Source organism: Mytilus edulis, chromosome 8 (assembly GCF_963676685.1).
Source record: "Mytilus edulis chromosome 8, xbMytEdul2.2, whole genome shotgun sequence".
In the NCBI taxonomy this organism is placed as follows: Eukaryota; Metazoa; Mollusca; class Bivalvia; order Mytilida; family Mytilidae; genus Mytilus; species Mytilus edulis.
The window spans coordinates 60,718,306-60,739,377 of record NC_092351.1 but is presented as its reverse complement, the minus strand read 5'-3'; the positions used below and the strand labels follow the sequence as shown (position 1 = coordinate 60,739,377).

The 21,072-nt window shown below is 30.4% G+C and overlaps 2 protein-coding genes and 1 long non-coding RNA gene across 9 annotated transcripts in view; 2 read left to right on the top strand and 1 right to left on the bottom strand.

Moving 5' to 3' along the window:
* The window catches only part of LOC139485969 (protocadherin-9-like), an 82,645-nt gene extending 70,400 nt beyond the window's left edge, over positions 1-12,245 (top strand). For all 7 annotated transcript variants that reach the window (XM_071270650.1, XM_071270647.1, XM_071270648.1 and 4 more), the window contains 4 exons: positions 480-3,225; positions 7,479-7,592; positions 8,524-8,638; positions 10,100-12,245. In XM_071270650.1, coding sequence (XP_071126751.1) covers positions 553-3,225; positions 7,479-7,592; positions 8,524-8,638; positions 10,100-10,533 — 3,336 coding nt within the window. In that variant the 5' untranslated portion in view covers positions 480-552 and the 3' untranslated portion in view covers positions 10,534-12,245. The remainder of the gene's footprint in view (positions 1-479; positions 3,226-7,478; positions 7,593-8,523; positions 8,639-10,099) is intronic.
* Positions 12,246-15,529: 3,284 nt separating this feature from the next.
* LOC139485968 (alpha-crystallin A chain-like) lies at positions 15,530-17,358 on the top strand. The gene is made up of 3 exons (XM_071270646.1): positions 15,530-15,930; positions 16,458-16,634; positions 17,001-17,358. Exons 1-3 carry the CDS (start codon positions 15,658-15,660, stop codon positions 17,172-17,174), a joined length of 624 nt encoding a protein of 207 aa, XP_071126747.1. The 5' UTR covers positions 15,530-15,657; the 3' UTR covers positions 17,175-17,358.
* A 2,379-nt stretch (positions 17,359-19,737) lies between these two features.
* Positions 19,738-20,803, bottom strand: LOC139487063 (uncharacterized). Its single transcript, XR_011655733.1, has 2 exons — positions 20,650-20,803; positions 19,738-20,249 (listed from the first exon to the last, which is right to left on the bottom strand). It is a non-coding gene; the product is annotated as an uncharacterized lncRNA (long non-coding RNA).
* Positions 20,804-21,072: the final 269 nt, after the last annotated feature.

The following is a 21,072-nucleotide window of genomic DNA, read 5'->3' as shown; positions in this document are numbered from 1 at the left end:
TGGATTTTAAACTAGAAAAAATGTAAGGTAGAATTTTATTTTATTTTGTGGTTTATTTATATTTTGATGTTTTACAGGGATGTATGTCTTTTTGAGGAATTAAATAATTCTAAAATACAATTTAATTTCTACTTAAAAATATTTTTTTTCAGAAAAAAAGTGAATATGAACATTTATACAATACATGGCAGTTTCTTGAGTATTTTGAATTAATAAAATACATAGTCTGTTCAAATTGTAAAAATTAGCTATGATTGTCAATGAGACAGATTTCCATCACAGACCAAGTGATGTTGTTGTGGTCCATTGTCAATACATGCACTTGATTGTAAGATTCTTTGTGATGGGTTGATGTAAAGCTAATGCTTTGCCAAAACAAAAACAAAAATTACAAAGCACAAACTCCATTGCAATTTAGTGTTATAATTAAGGTATGAAATTTTGCAAGATTTTAATTTTAATTCTTTTTCTCTTTCCAGGTATAACTGAGAACAAGTAATGTCAACTTTAAAGATTGGATATACTTGGAATTAATAACTTGGATTTATCAGCATGTGCTATTCATTTTGTTTTTCGATTTTGACTTTTCTGATTGTAACATGTTTTGGAGACGACACTATACAGATTTCGTTCTCAATTCAGGAAGAACTGCCTATGAATACTCCTGTTGGAAATATTGCTACTGAAGCTAGATTAACCGAAAATTTGACGAGCGAAGAATTTGATAGTATTAGTTATGGTTACATTGGAGATAATGTGTATCAAAATATGTTTTCGATTGACAAATCAACAGGTGCTTTACAAACTATCATGCTGATCGATAGAGAAATAATTCCAGAATGCAGTGATGTTTCCGATTGTATTCTTGTGTTAAATTTTGTAGCAAATTCACAAAAAACAAACTTTTTCAAGTTGATAACTACTTCCGTTCATGTTCAGGATATTAACGATCATGCTCCATCTTTTCCGCAACCAATTATGAAATTAAACGTTTCTGAATCTACACCTGTTGGAACCCGTTTTTCAGTCCCAGCAGCATTGGATAAAGATACTGGTAGAAATGGAATCCAAAATTACGATATTTATCCAGACAATGGACCTTTTGGACTTAACTATACCAAAAAACTAGATGGCAGTTTTCTCCTTCATATAGTGTTAAAACAACCTTTGAATAGAGAGTTTAAGGAAACGTATACATTACAGATTGCAGCCAAAGATGGCGGAGAACAGCCTCAAACTGGTATTCTAAACATCGATGTTACCATCTTAGATGTGAACGACCATGCACCTAAATTTGGTTTACCAATGTACAATGTTACAGTACGAGAAGATGTACCACCAAACACAGTCATTTTAAAAGTAACTGCTGAAGATCCAGATAAAGACCAAAATGGACTTGTTTCGTATCATTTTAGTCAGGTGCAGACGGATTTAGAGAGTATTAACCAGTTCTTTAGTATTGATGGTGGCTCAGGGGATATAACTCTGCTAAAAAATTTAGTTTACGAACCTAACGAGGAATATAGTATTATCGTAGAGGCCAGTGATCATGGAACAAGTCCTCAGATTTCACAGGTCAAGATCAATGTCAAAGTTGAAGACGTTGGCAACAACAAGCCTGTCGTCAAGATTAATTTACCGTCTGCTGGAACTGGCGGTGTAGTTATGCTGTCGGAAGCAACGAACATTGATAATTTTGTTGCTCATGTGAATGTTGAAGATTCTGATATTGGAAACAATGGTAACGTGACATGCTCAACACCTAATCCTTATTTTGATGTTAAAAAGCTACCAGTGTCTGATAAAGGATTCAAAGTTGTTGTAAAGCAGAAATTAGACAGAGAAAAACAAGATGCTCATATTGTCACTATTGTTTGTCATGATTACGGAACACCTAGATTAAGTGCGGAAGCAAGTTTTAATGTGACTGTGTCGGATGATAATGACAATGATCCAGAATTTTTGGAGAAAGTATACTTAGCTTATGTGGATGAAAATAATAAATTGGGAAATCCTATCAAACAAGTTTCAGCAAGGGATAAGGACATCGGTATCAATGCTGATATTCAGTATTTTCTACACAGTGATGCAGTATCAAAATTCGCTATAAATTCTAACACAGGAGTTATAACTGCTAGTGATATTTATGATCGTGAAAAGCAGTCACAGCATATGTTTCATGTTTTGGCCGTAGACAATGGCGATCCAAGAAGGACAGGAACAGCATCTGTGATTGTTACGATTCGGGACGAAAATGATAATATACCCGTTTTCAATAAATCTAGATTTATATTTGAGGTTGCTGAAGGTCTGAAACCAGATGAAACTGTTGGTTCAGTTGTAGCTATTGATAAAGATGATGGTTTAAATGGGGATATTTCCTTCACCATTGCTGAAAAAGACCAGTTCACTGTACCATTCGTGGTTCTTTTGGATGGATCAATTAGAACACGAGAAATATTAGATCGTGAGAAGCATAGTCAATATAACTTTAAAGTTTATGCCACTGATAAAGGAATTCCATCAAAAAATAATTCTGTTGAAGTAATTATAACAGTTTCTGATGTAAATGATAATGAACCAACTATTTTATTTCCGAAAAAAGGAAATAACACTGTTACTACGGCAATAACATCACTTCCTGTTACAACCATTATAGCCGAGGATAGGGATATTGGTGTCAACCGACAATTATCATATTATATTTTCTCCGGAAATGAGGCAAATATGTTTTATTTGAATCCTACATCAGGAGAACTTTTTCTCAACAAACAATATCATTTTTCGAAGGATACATCGCAAAGTATTCGAGTATGTGTTCAAGATGCAGGAAATCCCGTCCATTCTGACTGTGCCGATTTAAATGTTCTTATAATCATCAGTAATTCGACACATCTGTCTGTTAATGGTGATTCAAATAAGTATATTACCATTTCAATAATTGTTGTAATAGTGACTTTACTTATTTCGGCAGCCATAGGATTGACAATTTATTTCTTATGGAAAATTGATAAGAAACGACAAGAACAGAAATACACGGCTGGAAATGGTCCACTTGGAGTTCCGATGCAGACAGGCTACTCTGAACACTCCACCTCCAACACGTCTCTGCCGGATTCGTTTGAAAATGGTGATAAGAAAAGAAAAGAAGTATCATTTTCACCATGCACGTCTTTCGACAACAGCTTCCAAAGAAGTATTAGTCCCAACTCTAATGAAAAACAGGTTTGTTATTTTATATTTAGTACATGTAAAGTTGGTTTTAGTGATCTTCGAAAATTTATTGCAATAAAAATATTTTTTGGATAACAAATAAAAATTGAAAAAATGTTCCCCACAAATATTAATATTGTACATGTTGTATTCTACTTTTGTTTAGGCAGGAAAAAAAGATTTCTTTGAAATTCTATGAAAATAATTTCCTCTTAAAATAAAGCTCTTTATTTTTAATTTTTACACATAATACAACATGCAAGAAATTGATAAAAAGTAATAGACATTTTGATGTTAAAAATATTTGATAATTTTTTTTTTTTTTCAAGTTGGTGAATTTTTTTTAAAAATTTATTGTTTTCCTGAAATAGAGCAGTAAATGACCACAAATTATAGAGTTTTCTTAATACAATATTTAAAGAAAATGTATCAGTTATAACAGTATAACATAATATTAAATAGGTGATTAATGAGAAATTAAAGGACATAATTATGCAATAAATGCATGATATCTTCTTCTACTAGTTTGTCATTTATTACAGTTCATTAGTCATTTTTGTAAAAGATCTAACAGTAAAAATCCAGTAAAACTGGTCATCTTGTATCATACCCCTCCAGCAAGTAGGTTCTATGATAGAGATACTGGACATCTTGACAGGTCACACTATGATACCTGTTAATTATCTTGCTGGTCAGGTGTAACTGACAAATTAGGGGCCCAATGGGGGTGTAAATATCAAAGATTGATGTTGAAAAAAAAAGGTTATTTTTTTTTCTCAATTTTTAATCAAATTTTTTGTGGTATTTTTATTTGCTTGAATTATTTAAAAATTGTTAGTATTGATAAGTGGCTTTCAAAAATCTTAGATCCTTGTAAAAATTTGGGAAGAAATGTTCAAAATTTTGTTTTCTTAGTTTACTATGACTGGTTAATTTAATTGACAGCTTTAGAATTTAGGGTTAAGTAAAGAAAAGTAAATATTGTGTCACTAGTATCCCTTTAAAGATTTTAGATTTTCAAAATAGACATTTGGTTTTTAACATTTATCAAAGATCTTGAGAAAATACAGACTTTCTGATTTTAGACAATTGGAAATCTTAAAAAAATAAAGACATTTGGATTTTTAAACGATAGATAATGTTTTAAATATTTATTTTACGATTTAAAAAACTTATATCACCTGGTATAACATATGTACAAACATCAGATAATAGTAGATGATTAGAATGTTATTTAATTTTTAAACAAATGTCCATTTGGTATTATGATATAAAAATATTTTTCTCAAAGATTTGCTTAAGTACAAAAAAAAAGTATTTATGAAAAGATTCAAAAACAAAAATTAAGTGAAATTGTTTATATTCATATATATGTATAAGATCATTTTTTTTTTTTTTTTCCAATAAATTCAAGATACAGGCAAATTATGATTCACAACAAACTTTTAGATATTTATATATAACTAAATGTGTGAAAAATTGTCATATACTTATGATAAATTAATGGCTATTTATTAAATATGCAATTGGGACAAATGGAAACATTGGCCTTGAAGAGGTGGTCATTTCTTTTGAAGTTTGTCAATTCATTTGTCATAAATGATAAGTTGAACATTTCAGTCCAAATTGGGTGAAAAATTACATGGTCATTTATCTTAAAATGTCAGTAATTGTTAAAATTTGTTTTTAAAAACAACTTAACTTCAAACAAAACAGCAAATGTACCATAAGAATAGAAATTTGTCATTACTATCAAAACAAAAAAAGCACTTTCATCTAAATTCTAAATTGAACATTTTATCAAAAGCTGCATATGGTACAAAGTTGAAAGGGTAATTTATCATTAATGAATAAAATTAATCTTGTGGATGGATACAGCTTAAGACTTGGTAGTTTAGATGTATATGAAACAGAATACCAAGTACCGAAATTATTTTAAAAGCATTTTGGTCATAAATCTCAGAAAAATAAATTCTTATAGTCCTCTATCACACAACAGTAAAATTACTATGTAAAATTTTATTCACTGTAACCCATCCTCGGAAAGTACTTTAACATCAACACATCAAAACAGTTTTAAAGATTGTTTGTTCATTTTAAAGTATCAAATAAAAGAATCTTTTGTTCTGGGTGTCAAATCGTAGAATATAGAAACAATGTTTGTTCCACGGAATTTATTCAGTCAAGTTTTAAGGTGAATTTGAACGTTTGAACACGAAAGGGTATTAACGCATTTCAATTTATTCGATAGGGCGAGTGGAGGTTTGAGGATTTGATCATCAAAATTAAAATCCCACGGTAAATAATTGTGAATTACAGTTGAAGTGTCTTTCCTTTGATTCAAATAAAGTCCGAACCAAAATAATCAAATGGGTTTGAAAAATCCATAATAAAAACAGAAAATAAGTTTTAAACAATTGTAAATCTTTAATATTGTGATTTTTCTCAATGAGAAGACTAAATACAGGTGACGATTAAAGGTAGCAATATTTGAACATAACGACTGTCTTTAATCGCCAAATATTTGTAAACCCTTACTTTTGAATTTGTATTGAACCTGCCGATTTACCTTTGACTCGTTGGAGATCATACTTTTCATATACAAGTGTAGGGAACAAAGCACAAAAATGCTTTTAATAAAAGATCACTGAAAAACACTCAATATTAATAAAACATTTGGTGTGACATCTGTAGAAAAATATGGAATAAGTATGTTTGTGTCAAACTTTTATCAGATATTTATTTTCTCGATAAACACCATGTTTTTTCTGTTGAAAAAATCTACTGTTGTTAATTTGAATTTGATCATCAAAATGCATTACATGAAAATTATTGTTATTCTTTTGGTATTTTTGAATATTAAGTATAGGATATTTGTTCCTCAAGAGAAACAAATTTGCATTGTCACTGGTGGGAAGATGAGAACCGTGAAATATTGCATAATTTGTTGTATCATAAATTTAATTTACATTTCATAAAATGGTTGATGGCACAAAATTCTCAAAATTGTCTTTTTATGTTATAAGGTGTCAAATATAATGTATTAAATTAGTTTTATGATTTTAATATGGTGAAAGATTTGCGTCTTATTACTCTGAATTTATGAAAATTTATAGCATATTTATTAACATAAATTTTAATCTGATATTTGATTTCTTTTTAATGTCTGTTATATATGAAATTTGAAGTTTAATGGTTGAATATTTTTCACATTTTTTTTTTACCTCGCAGGTCTTTGATCAAACAAAATGTGTTTTTCCTCTTTGATTTGTTTCGATTGTTATATCAGATCATATTAAATTGTAATATATTGAGATTTTGAATAAATAAGTTTTACTGTAACACCTTTCAAGCAAAGATTTAAAGATTGAAATCGGCTAAATTTTAACTTCAAATTATTCATGCAGTATCTTCATGGAAAAATCAAAATGATATTAACCTTTAAAGTTGTTGAAAACTAAAATTTTGGGTCTGTAGCTAATTATTTAACTAACTAAGCCTACAAAGAAGAATATGATTTCCAGATTAGGCGCTATTTTCGAATGAAAAAGGACAGGGATATATGGTTATTTGTCCTTTATAGAAAATCCTATATCAACTTAAAAAAAAAGAAACTACATGTAATTTGATTTTTTTCATAATCTGTTAGATTTTAGCATTGTGTCGCCATATTTGGTTAAGCTAAAGCCACACTTATCCAGCAAATTAACATAATGACACAACATTTTTTCAATCTTGTCATTTTAATCAGAACCTCTATTTTTTCAAAATAATTAACTTTCCCCCAAATAAATAGAAATTTGGTCAGTGTCCACATGGCAAGGATTAACAATGTTTTGTTCTGTGGTCGAAATGTTTACAAATATTCTCAGACAATCGGTAAATTAGTCTATGATTAATTTGATAAAGTCAACATGATTATTTTTAAATAGGATTATAGACCTGTAAATTATCAAAACAAAATGTGATAACTTATAATCTTTGATATACAAATGTTTGTTGAAAATTTAGATTTTAGATAACTATTTTACTAGATTTGATAACACATACTAAAAGTTCAAAATGTAGTTTTCATAAAGTTGTATAGTAATAATTGTACCCTAAAAAAACTGACATGAAGCATTTATCTCCCCTTAGGGCTACCAACAATTTAAAAAAAATGACATTGATTTTTTTTTTTTGAATATTGTTTGAATGCAAATTGAAAATACAAATTTTAGTTACTAATAATCAAAGTTAAAAAAATTATTATTTATGTTTTTTAGGAGCCATATTTATATGATAAACCATCAGTTCACCATAGCCAGCCTTACAGCGATTCCAATACACAGGCACTACAGCTGAAACAAATATTGCTGAAAAACAATACAGAAACAGAGGTAAGAAAGTTATCATTCTATCAACCTCCTTGTATAGGAGCACCTCCACTGAAATGTTGATTCGGAATGATGCGAGTATTACGTTAAATTATAGGAAAAACATGTTTCTGCACAATTTCAGAATGAGCACATTATTATGTCATGTGACTAAAAATGAGAGGAATAGCATCTGATGTCAGAGGAAAAGCATTGCAGTCATTTATATCTTGTAATATAATCGGTATTCATTTTATTTCAACAAATAATGGAGAAAATTAGTCACTTCAAACAAGTGAGCCAGCTGTCTATCTGCTTCATCATTATAGTCACAAAATATAAAATGTGTTTATGACATAAGAAAAAAAGAAATATATCTAGTATAGAAAATAAGTACACAGTTTACACAAAATAATCTGATCTCTAAATTATAATTTAAAATGTGAAAAAAAAAGATGATAAAAAGAAACTTTAGTATACATGGTATAAGTAAAAGAAGCTTTATTTCAGTGAGACAGCAACCAATCAAAACTATCAATCAAAAACATTTTGAAATTGTACCATTACACTTAAGGTGGTACCTAACACTACCGGGAGATAACTCTGTAAAATCAGCTAAACGTTTTAATTACGTAGTGTTGTTAAGGGAATATTAAGCTTTTCAATGATCAAAATAAGTGTTTGTCAAACTGCTATATAACCAGTGTAATTTTTCTGATAAAACGGTTGGTTCAAATTTTTTGAAATTTTTATATTTTTGTAAAAGGGTCAAAGTAAATAATTTGTCAAAATTTTAAGAAAATTAAACGAGCCAAATTAATTTTAGTTAAAGTGTTGGGTACCACCTAAAATTGAAAATGGCGTCTTAACATTTTTGTCTGCACAGTAAAATCACATTTAAATGATATAAAAAATACAAACATCATAGTCATTATTCACCTTACTATTGTTATAGGCTCGTCTCCAAAGACCACATCCTAGTGATAACCATAGCGACAGTTCAGGGGAGACAACTACAAGTGATAGTGGTAGAGGTGGCAGTGAAGATGAGGTTCCGGGAAGTACATTAGGTAAGAATATTTTGGACATTTTTGCTGTAAAATTTTGGTACCAGACATGAACATTTTCTGATCTCTGGAAGAGATTTTGAGCTTTGCAAAACACAAATCAAGTGCCAAAATCAAATTATTCAAAGAGTCCTTAAATATGTAATAGAGCTATAGGGATAAATTCAGTGGAGATATTCTATCTAAAACTAGTCAATTGATTAATGACTGCTTAATGTCCAGTGGCAAATATGAACCAATAGAGGTTACAATATCCTATGATTACAAACTGTAGGCTACAACAGTGGAAAAAGAAACTTATAAACTTGTTAAATTGCCTCTTCGATGCATATTTTTTATAGACAGTTTAAAGTTTTACTTATTAAGTAATCAGCTTTGTCCCGCCTGATCTAAGTATCAAGAAAGTTTGGATATATTTTACTTTTCAAAACAACAAATTATGGATAAGTCTGTATCATATTAAAATTTATCTGCTAAATCTATGCCCCATAAATTATTTAATGAAAAAATCCCATTAACTACAAATTTGAAATCTTCACATACAATTTGTGGTTTAAATATGTCTACATCATTAGAGAAGAAGATTTTGATCACACAGAAATAAATATTTATTAATCTTCAAAGTTAACAAAACAGTTAAGTTACAATATTGATCAAGATTATATCCAATATTACAAATAATAGTATGAATCTAATATGATATGCATGAGTGCACAGGTTAATGAAATCGTATATGGATGTATGAGTTTGACTTTGCACTACAAAAGGCTTTATAGTAAAACTTATAGATTACATATATTCTCCTCTCACTTTTCTCATAGTACAAATATATTGTACAAAAATCGTTTTGCTTTTCTCATAATGCAAAATACATATACGTAAATCTTTTCACTTTCTTCGGTGTTAGTATTGATTTTCATTGCTCATGCATACATATGTCAACAAACTATACATGTGAAAAATTGTTGTATGCAGTTTGCTTATTAATGATGCTTGCATTTATATGTCTGATCAAAATATCAATTGAAAAAATAGATATACAGTTTAATAACTGCATACATCAAATCACAAGATAAAATTATGTGTAATGAGTGGAGGTAAAAAAATCAGCACACAATCCTGAAAATTACTTAGGTTATTACCCCCTTTTTGGCAATCAATCAGAATCCTTACAACTGCATATACAATATGCACATTGTTTCCTCAAGCGTTATCTTTGGAGTTAAAAGAGTAGAACAAACAGCTAAGAAATCACAACCTTATATCACAAATTTCCTACAAATCGGATGTTTCCATGGTGATTGAAAGTTTTTGAAGGAGATGTTTGGTGTTCACTTAATTCTTATACTTGTCAAAGCAAAACTGATTAGGAAATGGGTACCAGTTTATTTTGTAACTAGTTTACTGATAAGGAAAGAGTACCAATAGATATTTGTATTAACTCTTTCTATTTTCTATTCACAGATGATTCCCGATCATTCGAGTTCCAGAGTCCTCCACCATCATATTACAGTTCAAACTCTTATTCCAAAGACAAGTTAAATGTTTATAGAAACAAAAACAGTGATAATAGACACATAGCGAGACCAAACTCGTATAATATTAAAAACAACGCTAGTGCTAATATTGTAAACAATCTGTCTACAAGTCAGCCATATTTAGACAATAGTTCAAAAGACTTGCAATATCATTCATGGGATTTTCTACAGCAAAGTGCATATGCTCAATATCCAAGAAAAGACAGGGATTATTTTCACCTGCGTCCTGAAAGTTTGAGTACATTAAGGTCGCGAGACGACGATGATGATGCTGCCACGACTACTTCAGGGAGTTACACTATAAATCCAGAGGAACTAGAAGATGAATTGTTTCATGCACAGAGAGATCTTGTCGTGTGAAATTCTGTGATTTTCTCATTGTAAACTTCTCATTTTCATCTTTCTTATACATAAGATGAACTGCTGATAGACAGAAATATAATGATGAAGTGTTTGTTACTTTGCCATGACATTCTAATTTGCATAATCGTGATACATTTGCAAACATTTGTGCATTTTTATTGATCTCAGTTATTATGTACCCTAGAAGATAAAATATCTAATTGTATTTGTTATAATTGGAATTTAAAAATTGAATTGATATGCAAGAAACTGCCAAGTAAATCAGCACTTACAAAATAGCAATATATATTTTTACCATGTATTTTTTAAGTAAGCTGATGTAGGGGAAATAACTCTTATTAAAACTTTTAATATATCAATTCCAATATCTCAATCTGGTGTAACATAAAACTAAATTTTCATAGTATATATTGTTAAATGGATAAATATTTTAAAACATTAAGGTACCTTCCTTGAGTTTTAAGAAACTAGTTTTTCTATAAGCAGTCCATGACATTTTTGTTGAGAATGCCACACAGTATTTAATACAAAAGACACAAATTTATTTTTAACAATTTTGTCAATAATTATCTTTTGTCTTGCTTTCTGAAAAAAAAAAAATCACCAAAGCTCTAATGTACTATTTCATAGCTTTAATTATTTTAGAAAGACGTGGAGAGAATAAAACTCTTCTTGTTTATATTATGTTGATCTACCTCAATTTTACCTTTTAACTCCTTAGCACTCTTGTGTACAGTGCATGTGCTCACCTTGTTAAATTATTTAACAAAACTTACATTCCCAAATTATTTGTATATTATTTAAAAGCCAGAAAAGTTGGCTTTGTATATAATGTGAAAATATTTTATTTATATTGATAACAATTAATTTTATAAGTTTTCACAAGATGTTAAAAATTATTTAAAAAAAAAAAATTAACATCACAGGGAATTTGGCTTTAATATTAAAAATTGTTAAATTATATTTATACATTTCTAATTCAGTAAAATAATTTTATTTTGTTCTTGTGAAGATATTTGTTAAAGCATGTTATGTGTTTGTTTGTTATTTGTTAATATTCCTTTTGCACATTTGAATGATTTATGTTATAAATAAATTTGAATATTTGAACTGGTTACTATTCCAATATGATTTCTCATGTAACCAGTTGATGTACCTTTTATGAAAAGCATATAGGGTAAGATATTGTGAAAGAAAAAGCAGTTTAATAAAACCCATTTTGAGATTTTATGATAAAAATCTTATAAAAAAAGGAGAAGGTACAATTTGAATCATATATAGCTCTTTAAATTCATTCCAAGATTGTTTCGTTTTTGCATTTTGAATAAATTCTTATGTGAAAATTTGCTTTGCAAAAGTTTTGCTCAATATTATTTCTAAACGTGTGCAAGTCAACAAATTTTGTGCAATTTTTCCAAAGATCCTTTAAACCATAAAAGCAATATATTTTGTTGTTATCACCATGCTAATTTTACATAAGGTTAATTTTATAAATCAGACATTTTGAAATAATTTTTTTTTAAGTGATACTATTACTAAAATATTACCAGGTCCAGAATTGTACCTTCTCCTTGAAATCTTTATAATCATAACAATTTGACTGTATTGTGAATTTTTAGACATGAGAAGTCAAATTTTTGTATATGTTTTTTAGAATATATTCCATTCAAAAGTGCAGCTATTATAATAAAACAGAATAATAATTGAAATATTGTGTTGTTCCTCACTTAGATATGATCTGTGTGGGCTATACTGATGGATTGATTGATTGATTATTTGTGCTAAATATAAGTATGATTGCCAATGAGACAACTATCCACCAGACTTCAAAAGAAGTGTATGTAAGCAATTATAGGGAACTGTACAACCTACAACAATGAGAAAAGCCCATACTGTATGGTCATCTACTCCATAAAAAGGCTCTGATCAGAAAGAATATGAAAGAGTTCAATCAAGATATCTAATGGCTTAAACACACAAAATAATTTACCAAGAAACAAATATGACCGACATGAACCACCAACAAACACTGAACTACAGGCTCCTGACTTGGGACAAGCACATAAATTTGTTGTGGGGTTTAACATGTTTGTGAGAGCTCTACCTCTTACCTTGGGACAGTGGCATAACAGGACAACATAATTTTTGGTTTTGGGTGTTAATTATTTTTCAAATCTAATCTATCAAACTTATAACAAACAAAAAAAATCAGTTGAAAAAGGCTCAACTCATCAGATGAATACAAATAAAAAATACATCTAACAAAAACACAGTGGATATGGACAAGACTTAGTACTTATACATCCCTACAACACCACTTTCAGCAGTTATTGGCTACATTTTGGCAGCAAACTTTTAATGTTTGTTGAATCAGGAGGGAATCATTGGCCCCCAGGCTAGGAAAACTGGCACACCTACTCATTAAGATAGGAGTCAAATACATCTTTGACCTTCAACAGAAAAATGGCAATCCTAGTAAACCTAAGATTGTAGTCAAGTAAACCAGCCACTTGCAATGTTAAAACTTTCAATCTCAGTGTTTTCAGGCTAAGCATGGAAAAGAAGATGAACTTCATAGATCACTTGACCACCATGGCCTCCTGCTTGAAGTCCCCTCTTTATGGCAATCTACAATTACTCCCACACTAAAAAAGGTGACAATGACAAAGCATTTATTACAATAAAACAAACTGCAGCAAGCATACACAATTATACTGATTAAAAACTAAAACACACAAACACAATTTAGTTTATTGAAATGTAATTTAAGCCTGTTGAATTTTTTAAAATGTAGAAATTATACCTCCTCTCCCCTTTAAAGATGCAAACTCATGTACTAAAATAATAAAATCTGTTAATCAAATGGTCCTGGATGCCAACTCATTTACTCTCAGTATTTAAGATTGCATCCTTCCTTTTATATAATAAGAGGAATATCATTTTTGATTTGTGTTCACCACCTAAAAGGTCATGAACATTTATAAAATATTTGCCACTGGACAACCAATTAATCAAAGGTCAATGTCATATTTACGAAATTAATATTAGATTTGTTCAAATAAAATAGTGCTAAATCGAAACTTTTTGACTATATAGAATGCAACCTTACCAAGATACATTGTCAAATGTAGTCAGTGGTATGTCTCCATTGATTTTGAGGTCAAATTCAAGGTAATAATACTAAAATTGGATAAAATTGGTGTTGAAAAGAGACTTCCTGGTGCTTAATCAAATTCTACATATATGATAGCAACTTGCCTGAGATATACAGTCCCATATTCAGTGACAGATCCGATTTGATTTTCTTGTTACTATATCTATATCTATAATCAAGGTGAAAGAAACTAGAAAAAAGACAGAAATTTGAAAGGGTGATTTCATAATGTATTTCATGGGATTGATGCCTAGAATGTGACATGTGGTCAAATATATTAAGAAGATGAAGAGAAAGATCCCTATTGATTTTCAAGTTGTCAGTTTGGTTTCTGTCAAGGTCATACGTGCTAAGAATAGATTGGCATACGACAATATAACTATCCAAATCATAATCTATCTATAGCAGTGTACTAGGTATGCGAACTTTCTCACTTTTAAAAGAAATTTTAATTTTAAAAGTGTCATCCCAATGAAAATTCAATTAATAAGACAAATTTCAAACAAAGTTCAATTGAAGTGGATGTTAGTTATTAGGCAACCATATATATGGCCTTCAACAATGAGAAAACCCCATACCGTATAGTTGGCAAATATAGACACAAAGTACAAATCGAAGTGTACTTGCATTTATTGTACGCAGCTAATTCAAAAACAACAACTATTAAATTCAATCTTGACAAATGCAATGCAGGGAGAAGCATTATGTCTGAGCCAAAAGCCTGCTATGTATGTTAGAAGATTTTTATGAATGGAATTTTAAAGGATAACCAATTTCCTTAGAAGATTTTTCTTATACACATTTTAAACCAGCTCAATCTTTTCTATAAAAAAAAGTGTATATACTTTAAGCAGTTTTGAACAAAATTGTGTACCATGTGTGTTTTAAAAATTTTCAACACCCATAATAAAAGTCATCAAGATGCTCAAAACAGTAATTTGGATCGATTTGGAGTATCTTTGAAAAAAAAATGTACAAAAGAAGCACATTCTTAACCGATTCAAAATTATCTCAGAAGTAAAACTATTTTCACTGACTTCAGACACAAAGCAATAACAATGTTGGCTTGACCGATTAGTGGCTGCTTAGCATCCAGTGGCAAGTATTTCATGCATATTCAGGATTTAATGATTTTTGTTGTACTTCGATGCAAAACTAATGAAAATCAAGATATCTACAAAGTCGTTTCCTAATTTATCTTTGAAGTTACGTTGAGCGCTTTAATACCTTTCTGATTTGATTGATATTCTAGGCCTAAAGTGAGTTTGAATTTGGTTAAATTTCAGGTCAGTCTAAAACAAATATTTTTCAAGGAATGGTTTACAATAATTTAAGTTAAATTCACTGAATTACAAATTTTTTGTACACAATAGAAAAAGAATATCAGTTTCTTTGTTTTTGTGACATTATCAGATTCAACTTTAGAATATTGATACGAATCATGCATTAGTCAAATTGTGCAGTTCTTTATAATAATCTCAATAACCAATTCATTTGGGATTTTTTTTTCTTGTAGAATTGTAAACTTTTCGAATTTCCCTTTCCAAAATCTTTCTCCGCAAGAACATCTTTAAGCAGTATAAAAAGTTGTACACTGAGCTTTGTGTATGTAAAATTGATCATGTTAAGGTTTTTTGTTGTTATCATTTTAATAATTACAGAAGTTTAAAGCCCTGATAATTTAGAGTAAAATATTTTTTTCCAATGAATTCATGTTAACGATTCCATGTGTAAAGGGGAATAACTCAAATCATTTTTTTTTAATTAGATCGGATACACTCGGGTCTTTTCCTTATTAAAATAATGATACCCAAGTAACAAACCTTGAACTTAATATAGAAAAATCGGGAATTTGCGTTGTATTTATAGAATGATCAAGAATTTGCGTACTATAGTATTATGTAATCAGCTGACTATTTATTCGCAAACTTTTGAAAGATTTCATCAGAAAGAAAACGACAAGCAAGATGTTGGTGAAATTTATTCCAAGAGCATGCCGCCAGATAACTAGCTGCAGTCCGAGGTGGATGAGTTCCAGGAAAAATGTACCAATGTTTTGGCACCGAAGAGATCCATGGGATTCCGTTAGAAATGACAACTTTTTCGTCAAACCTTTTGAATCTCAGTTTCGGGACATGGCGAAGATGTTTGACAATTTTACACGAAGTCCATGGTATAACGAAGATTATGTCAGATCAAAAGAAGTAGCTGAGGCTTTTGCAAAATCTGAAGTTGCAGAGGTAAGTCTTTTTTGTTTGTTTTTGTAATTAAATTTCGGGGAGGGGGAGAGGACACCCTGAGGGTAGTTTAGAATTCGTTCACTTTAAAAACAAGAATTGCATAATTTATAATCGGATATCCGACGGAACACACATTGTTTTTTCAAGTTATAAATGACTTTAGAATACATGTAATCATGGTAATACAGGGGAAATAAATAAAAAGTTAGATGTTTTACAATTATTACTTTAAACGATGACTAACCCCAATTCCTCTTTTTTCAAAATCTTAGATCGTAACTGTTCAAGCAGACTTGTTAAATCTTTACAAATAAAAGTATGCAAAAGTATGCAATTTAAGGGGAAATTATTATAATTTCTCGTTAAATCTTTACAAATAAAAGTAAGCAAAAGTATGCAATTTTAGGGTAAATTATAATTTCTCCAATCGCAGTGAAAAGTTTGCATTTAATATGTCAAGTTCGATAGAAACTAAATTTTTAAATTGAAATATTAATTTGAACAAAGTTTTTGTTTCTTTACACTAGGTCAAATATGACAGCAAGAAGCTGGAAATAAAATTAGATGTGTCTATGTATAAACCGGAGGAACTTAATGTCACCATAGCTGAAGACCGATTGATCATCAAAGGAAAACACGAACAGAAAGAAGACAATCATGGTTTCATTACACGAGAATTCACACGGGAATTTGTTATTCCAGAGGTAATTGGTTTTAAAAAGTAAAATACATAGGGAAAGTTTTAAATTGAAAGTCATCAAATGACAAAATCAAAAGCACAAACACAGCAAACATGTCAAATGAAATAAGTGTTCATTTGGAGAAAAAAAAATAGGGTTTTTGTCGAGCCTGCAACTTTTGTTGCAGAAAGCTCGACATAGGGATAGTGATCCGGCGGCGGCGGCGGCGGCTACGAAATGATATTAGGGCAGCCATGGCTCCTATTTTTCATTTACAATGCGTATTATTGATATTTAATCTGATTTTGTCCATTTCTATGCTTATGACTACTAATTAATCTTATTCATCACCATTGGCAAAGTGTTATCATTTATAATTTTTTCTTTTAGAATATTGATATAGATGGAATAACCTCTACTTTATCTGAAGAAGGTATGTTAATGATTCAAGGCAGAGCTAAAGGAGTTGAAGAGACAAAGGAACGAGTCATTAATATTGAACGAAAACAGATTGAACAAGAAAACAAAGAAGTTAACACTGAACAAGAAAAGAAAGACAACTGAAAAAAAACGGTGTGGTAAAAATTGAGCAAGAAAAGAAAAACTAGCTGACTATAGAAACATGTCATTCAGATTTATTTGGTTCTTATATTCAACCATTGTCATATCATCATGTTGAAATACCAGACTGTTCATATTTCATTTTGTATTAGTTTTGTAAATAAAGTAAATAAATCAATAGAATTTATCTTTATTACTCTATTTACGTGCATTAATAAATGCAAATTATAGCAAGTCATATATTGATTAGATGTTTCGTTATATTTGTTAGATATGTCTGTCTGTCCATCCGTCGGTCTGACAAATCAGTTTTTCACACCTTTTTTCTTCATACTTTAAGATATTGATTTGATATTTGTTGTATTTTTTTTATCGTGACAAGTTGCAGATCAAGTTCGAATTTTATTCCCGTCTGCATGACGATTTTGTGCAGAGTTGTGGTCCTTTGGCTTAGAAAAATTCACTTATTAGTAATCAGTTTTGGACATTCTTGAAGATATTGACTTGATAATTGTATATAGTTTAATCATGACAAGTTACAGTCCAAGTTTGAATTTTGTTCCAGTCTGATAGTTTTGAGAGTTATTGTCCTTCAACGGTTATATTTTTCTTTGTATCTATCTGACGAGTTAAACTTTTTTCATCTGAATTTTACAGTTTGTTTTTTTGTTGTTCTTTTACGCCACTATCCCAGGTTAGGGGAGTGTTGAGCGCTAAAATATGTTTACACCGCCACATTCTATATGTGTCTGTCTTAAGTCAGGAGCATGTAGTTCGATCAGTGGTTGTCGTTATTTAATGTCTGTCATATTTGCTTTTCATAAAGTTTGTTATAAATTATACCGTCAATTTTCCAAATTGAAAATTTTCATTTTTCATGTCGGGGCCTTAAATAGCCGAATATACAGTATGGGTTATTCTTATTGTTGAAGGCCGAATGAGGCCGCACGGTTGCATGCCTCTAATTGTTTACATCCACTTTATTTGAACTGTGTTGAATGGTTGTCTGATTGGCATTCACACCACATCTTCTTATTTTTATATTGTTACCAACGTATATTTTCCTGGAAACATATCTACATGTAAAATGCATATTGCGGTATGTTAAATTTGTTTTTAACATAATAGTGTTAAAGTTCTTTTATCATTCTCCGAGTCTTTATGTAGTTTACCTAACCTAGGGATGACTTCAGGGTTCAATAAGCAAGCAAGGTAGCAAAACATATTTCCTTTACCTACACACTCAATGCAATCGGCTGTAATATAATTAAAAGATACCATCCCGCAATTGGCCAACTATTGTAGAAATTACAGGTACACTTCTACTATAGGGGGGACTAAACGACTTTGACTAACCGAGAAGGTCTGGCACGCTCGGTAAAAAAAGCAGTTATACAATTAAATTGATGCTTTATATGTAACTGTTCAAATAAAGTCTCCTGTTATCCTGCTTCACATGAAAGTAGTTTTCCATTGAATAGTTTGATGTTTTTGAGCTTTTGATTTTGCAATATTATAAAGGACCTTCCGTTTTTAATTATCCTCGGAGTTTGGTATTTTTGTTAGTCTACCTTTTTTCTACTTGAGCGAGTTATAATGTGAATATTTATTGTAGCATAACAGTTTATTTTTATTAGTAACCGTTCTTCTTCGATGTCCGCGTTTAAACTATGTCGGTTTTTTTTTTTGAAAAATCAGAGACAACTTTTTTCAATTTAGACAAATACTAATATATAAAGCTTCAAGTGCGGGGGATAAGTTGCAAAATAAAAAACAACATAGTCGGAAATATAAAATTAATGTGTTCCCGCTACAAAATTAGACTCAGATTTGGTTGGCGAACCTCGCTTTTTGTCTTATTTCTAAAGCACGTACACATATTGTTTTGTTTTCCGACAATGTTCACAAATTGTATATCTAGAAAAAAAGAAGAAGAAAAAAAAAGTGACGATTATAAATACAGCAATTTCTAGGTATAGCCACAATAATGTGGAGAGGTTGAACAGTTGATTACTAGTACTTGAAACATCGCCCCCTAACCATGCTGAACGGGGGATGCATAGTCCGGCATGGAAAGGGGTTATGTTATTACATAGGAAACAGCTTTGTTACTTTCTCACTGAATCTCGAAAAATAAAATGTTTTCAGAGATTCTAAAGGTGAAAATATTCGGAATTCCATAATCCAATACAAACGTCGAAGAGCTGATATAACCAGAGAGGTACCAAACATAAATCCCAACTGCATGGGATAACCAATCCGACCTTTGCGAAATCCACAATCAAATGCATCATTCCCATATACGAATTAAGAGTTATGTTAAGATTGCCAATTCACCGGTTGCAAATTAAACAACTCTCCACAAGAGACTAACTAACAATAAATAACTAACGTATACGGTCCCAACAATGAGCAAAATCAATACAGCATACTAAGTTAAGAAATGATCGTGATATGAAAAATGTAAAATATTCCGTACAGGAAAACTATCGGCATTATTTATTTACAAAACCATATGAAATAAAAGATATACATGACCGGCCGTGGCAAACGACAACCACTGAGACAAGCAAGTACAGAATGTTTATTAATTCTAGAATAATAAAACAATGTAGCCTAAGACATAATGCAAGTATTTTATTACTTATTTATATTCATCGCAAATATTTTGATTTAGTTCAAAAAGTTACTCATGAACTTGAATGAGAAAGCCAGAAAACATACTGAAATGATAATCAGGTTGAGCATAAATGTAGTTTTCAACATGACCTTGTTTAATGTACACCCTGTCTCCTCTCTTCAGGTCAAGTACCATATTGAGTGTACCACCATAGTGACTATTCGAGTAAACTGCAACAGTCTTTGAGTGATTTTTCCACAGATTGACTCGAATAGCATTGTTTATATGAGACATAACTGTACAAGAGAAATGATATGCGCCATTTCTTGGAGCTGTATAAACACCAGAAAATTGATCATAGTTGTTCCCTATGTTGCTCCACACTTTGTCAAATCTAATGATACCTCCTCTGACCACGTGTTGACTTTTACTTATGGAAGCTGAGAAACCCGACGCACCTGAAAAGTAAATATGTATGTACTATAATTTCAATGTACCCACAGTGGAAGTAAAGAACATTTAAGTTCAGTTTTATTTACAATTGCGAGCAACTATTAAGGACATGTTTTATCTTGGGAACAGGACAATTTAGTTTAGCCCTTCTCTTTTATTCCAACATCCGTTTTTTTTTTGTTTTTTTTTTTATTAATTTTTAATTATTTTCGCGTTTATTTGTATTATACATGTTATATGAACATAAGTATAGTATGTACACGGCCATAATTTTCAACTCCGCCAGGTGAATCATGATGTGTTCAGATATAAGAAGATGTGGTATGAGTGCCAATGATCCAAGTCGCAATATATTTGTTTGTATATACCAGCTAAATTAAACCAAATAGTAAGAAATTTACATACCCCAACTTGAACCCTGCGTCATACATATTTCTCCACACCAAATCAGAACAGACATGTAGAAGAAAAGGTGCATATTGTCCTCTTTAGAAATTAATCTGTCGTTTCTTCAGAGTGTTTTTAATTTTAGTCATAGCAGTGTATACTTTCTGTTGGTTCTGACTTTTAAATTTATTACCGTGTCCCATGTAATATCATGCTGAAATATTATACATCAAACATGTATCTATCATGCTATTGTATTGATAGGTACAACAGTTGCACTTTTAAATAAACACATCATGAGAATTGACCGACTTTTAATGTAGAGTGGTGTTGTTTAGAGAAATGAATGTCCGCCAACTTGTTAAGCAAGCTTTAAGGTTTTCAGCTTTAGATTTATGTAATTTGTCTATTTCATTTTCAGTTTCATATTTGGTTATTTAA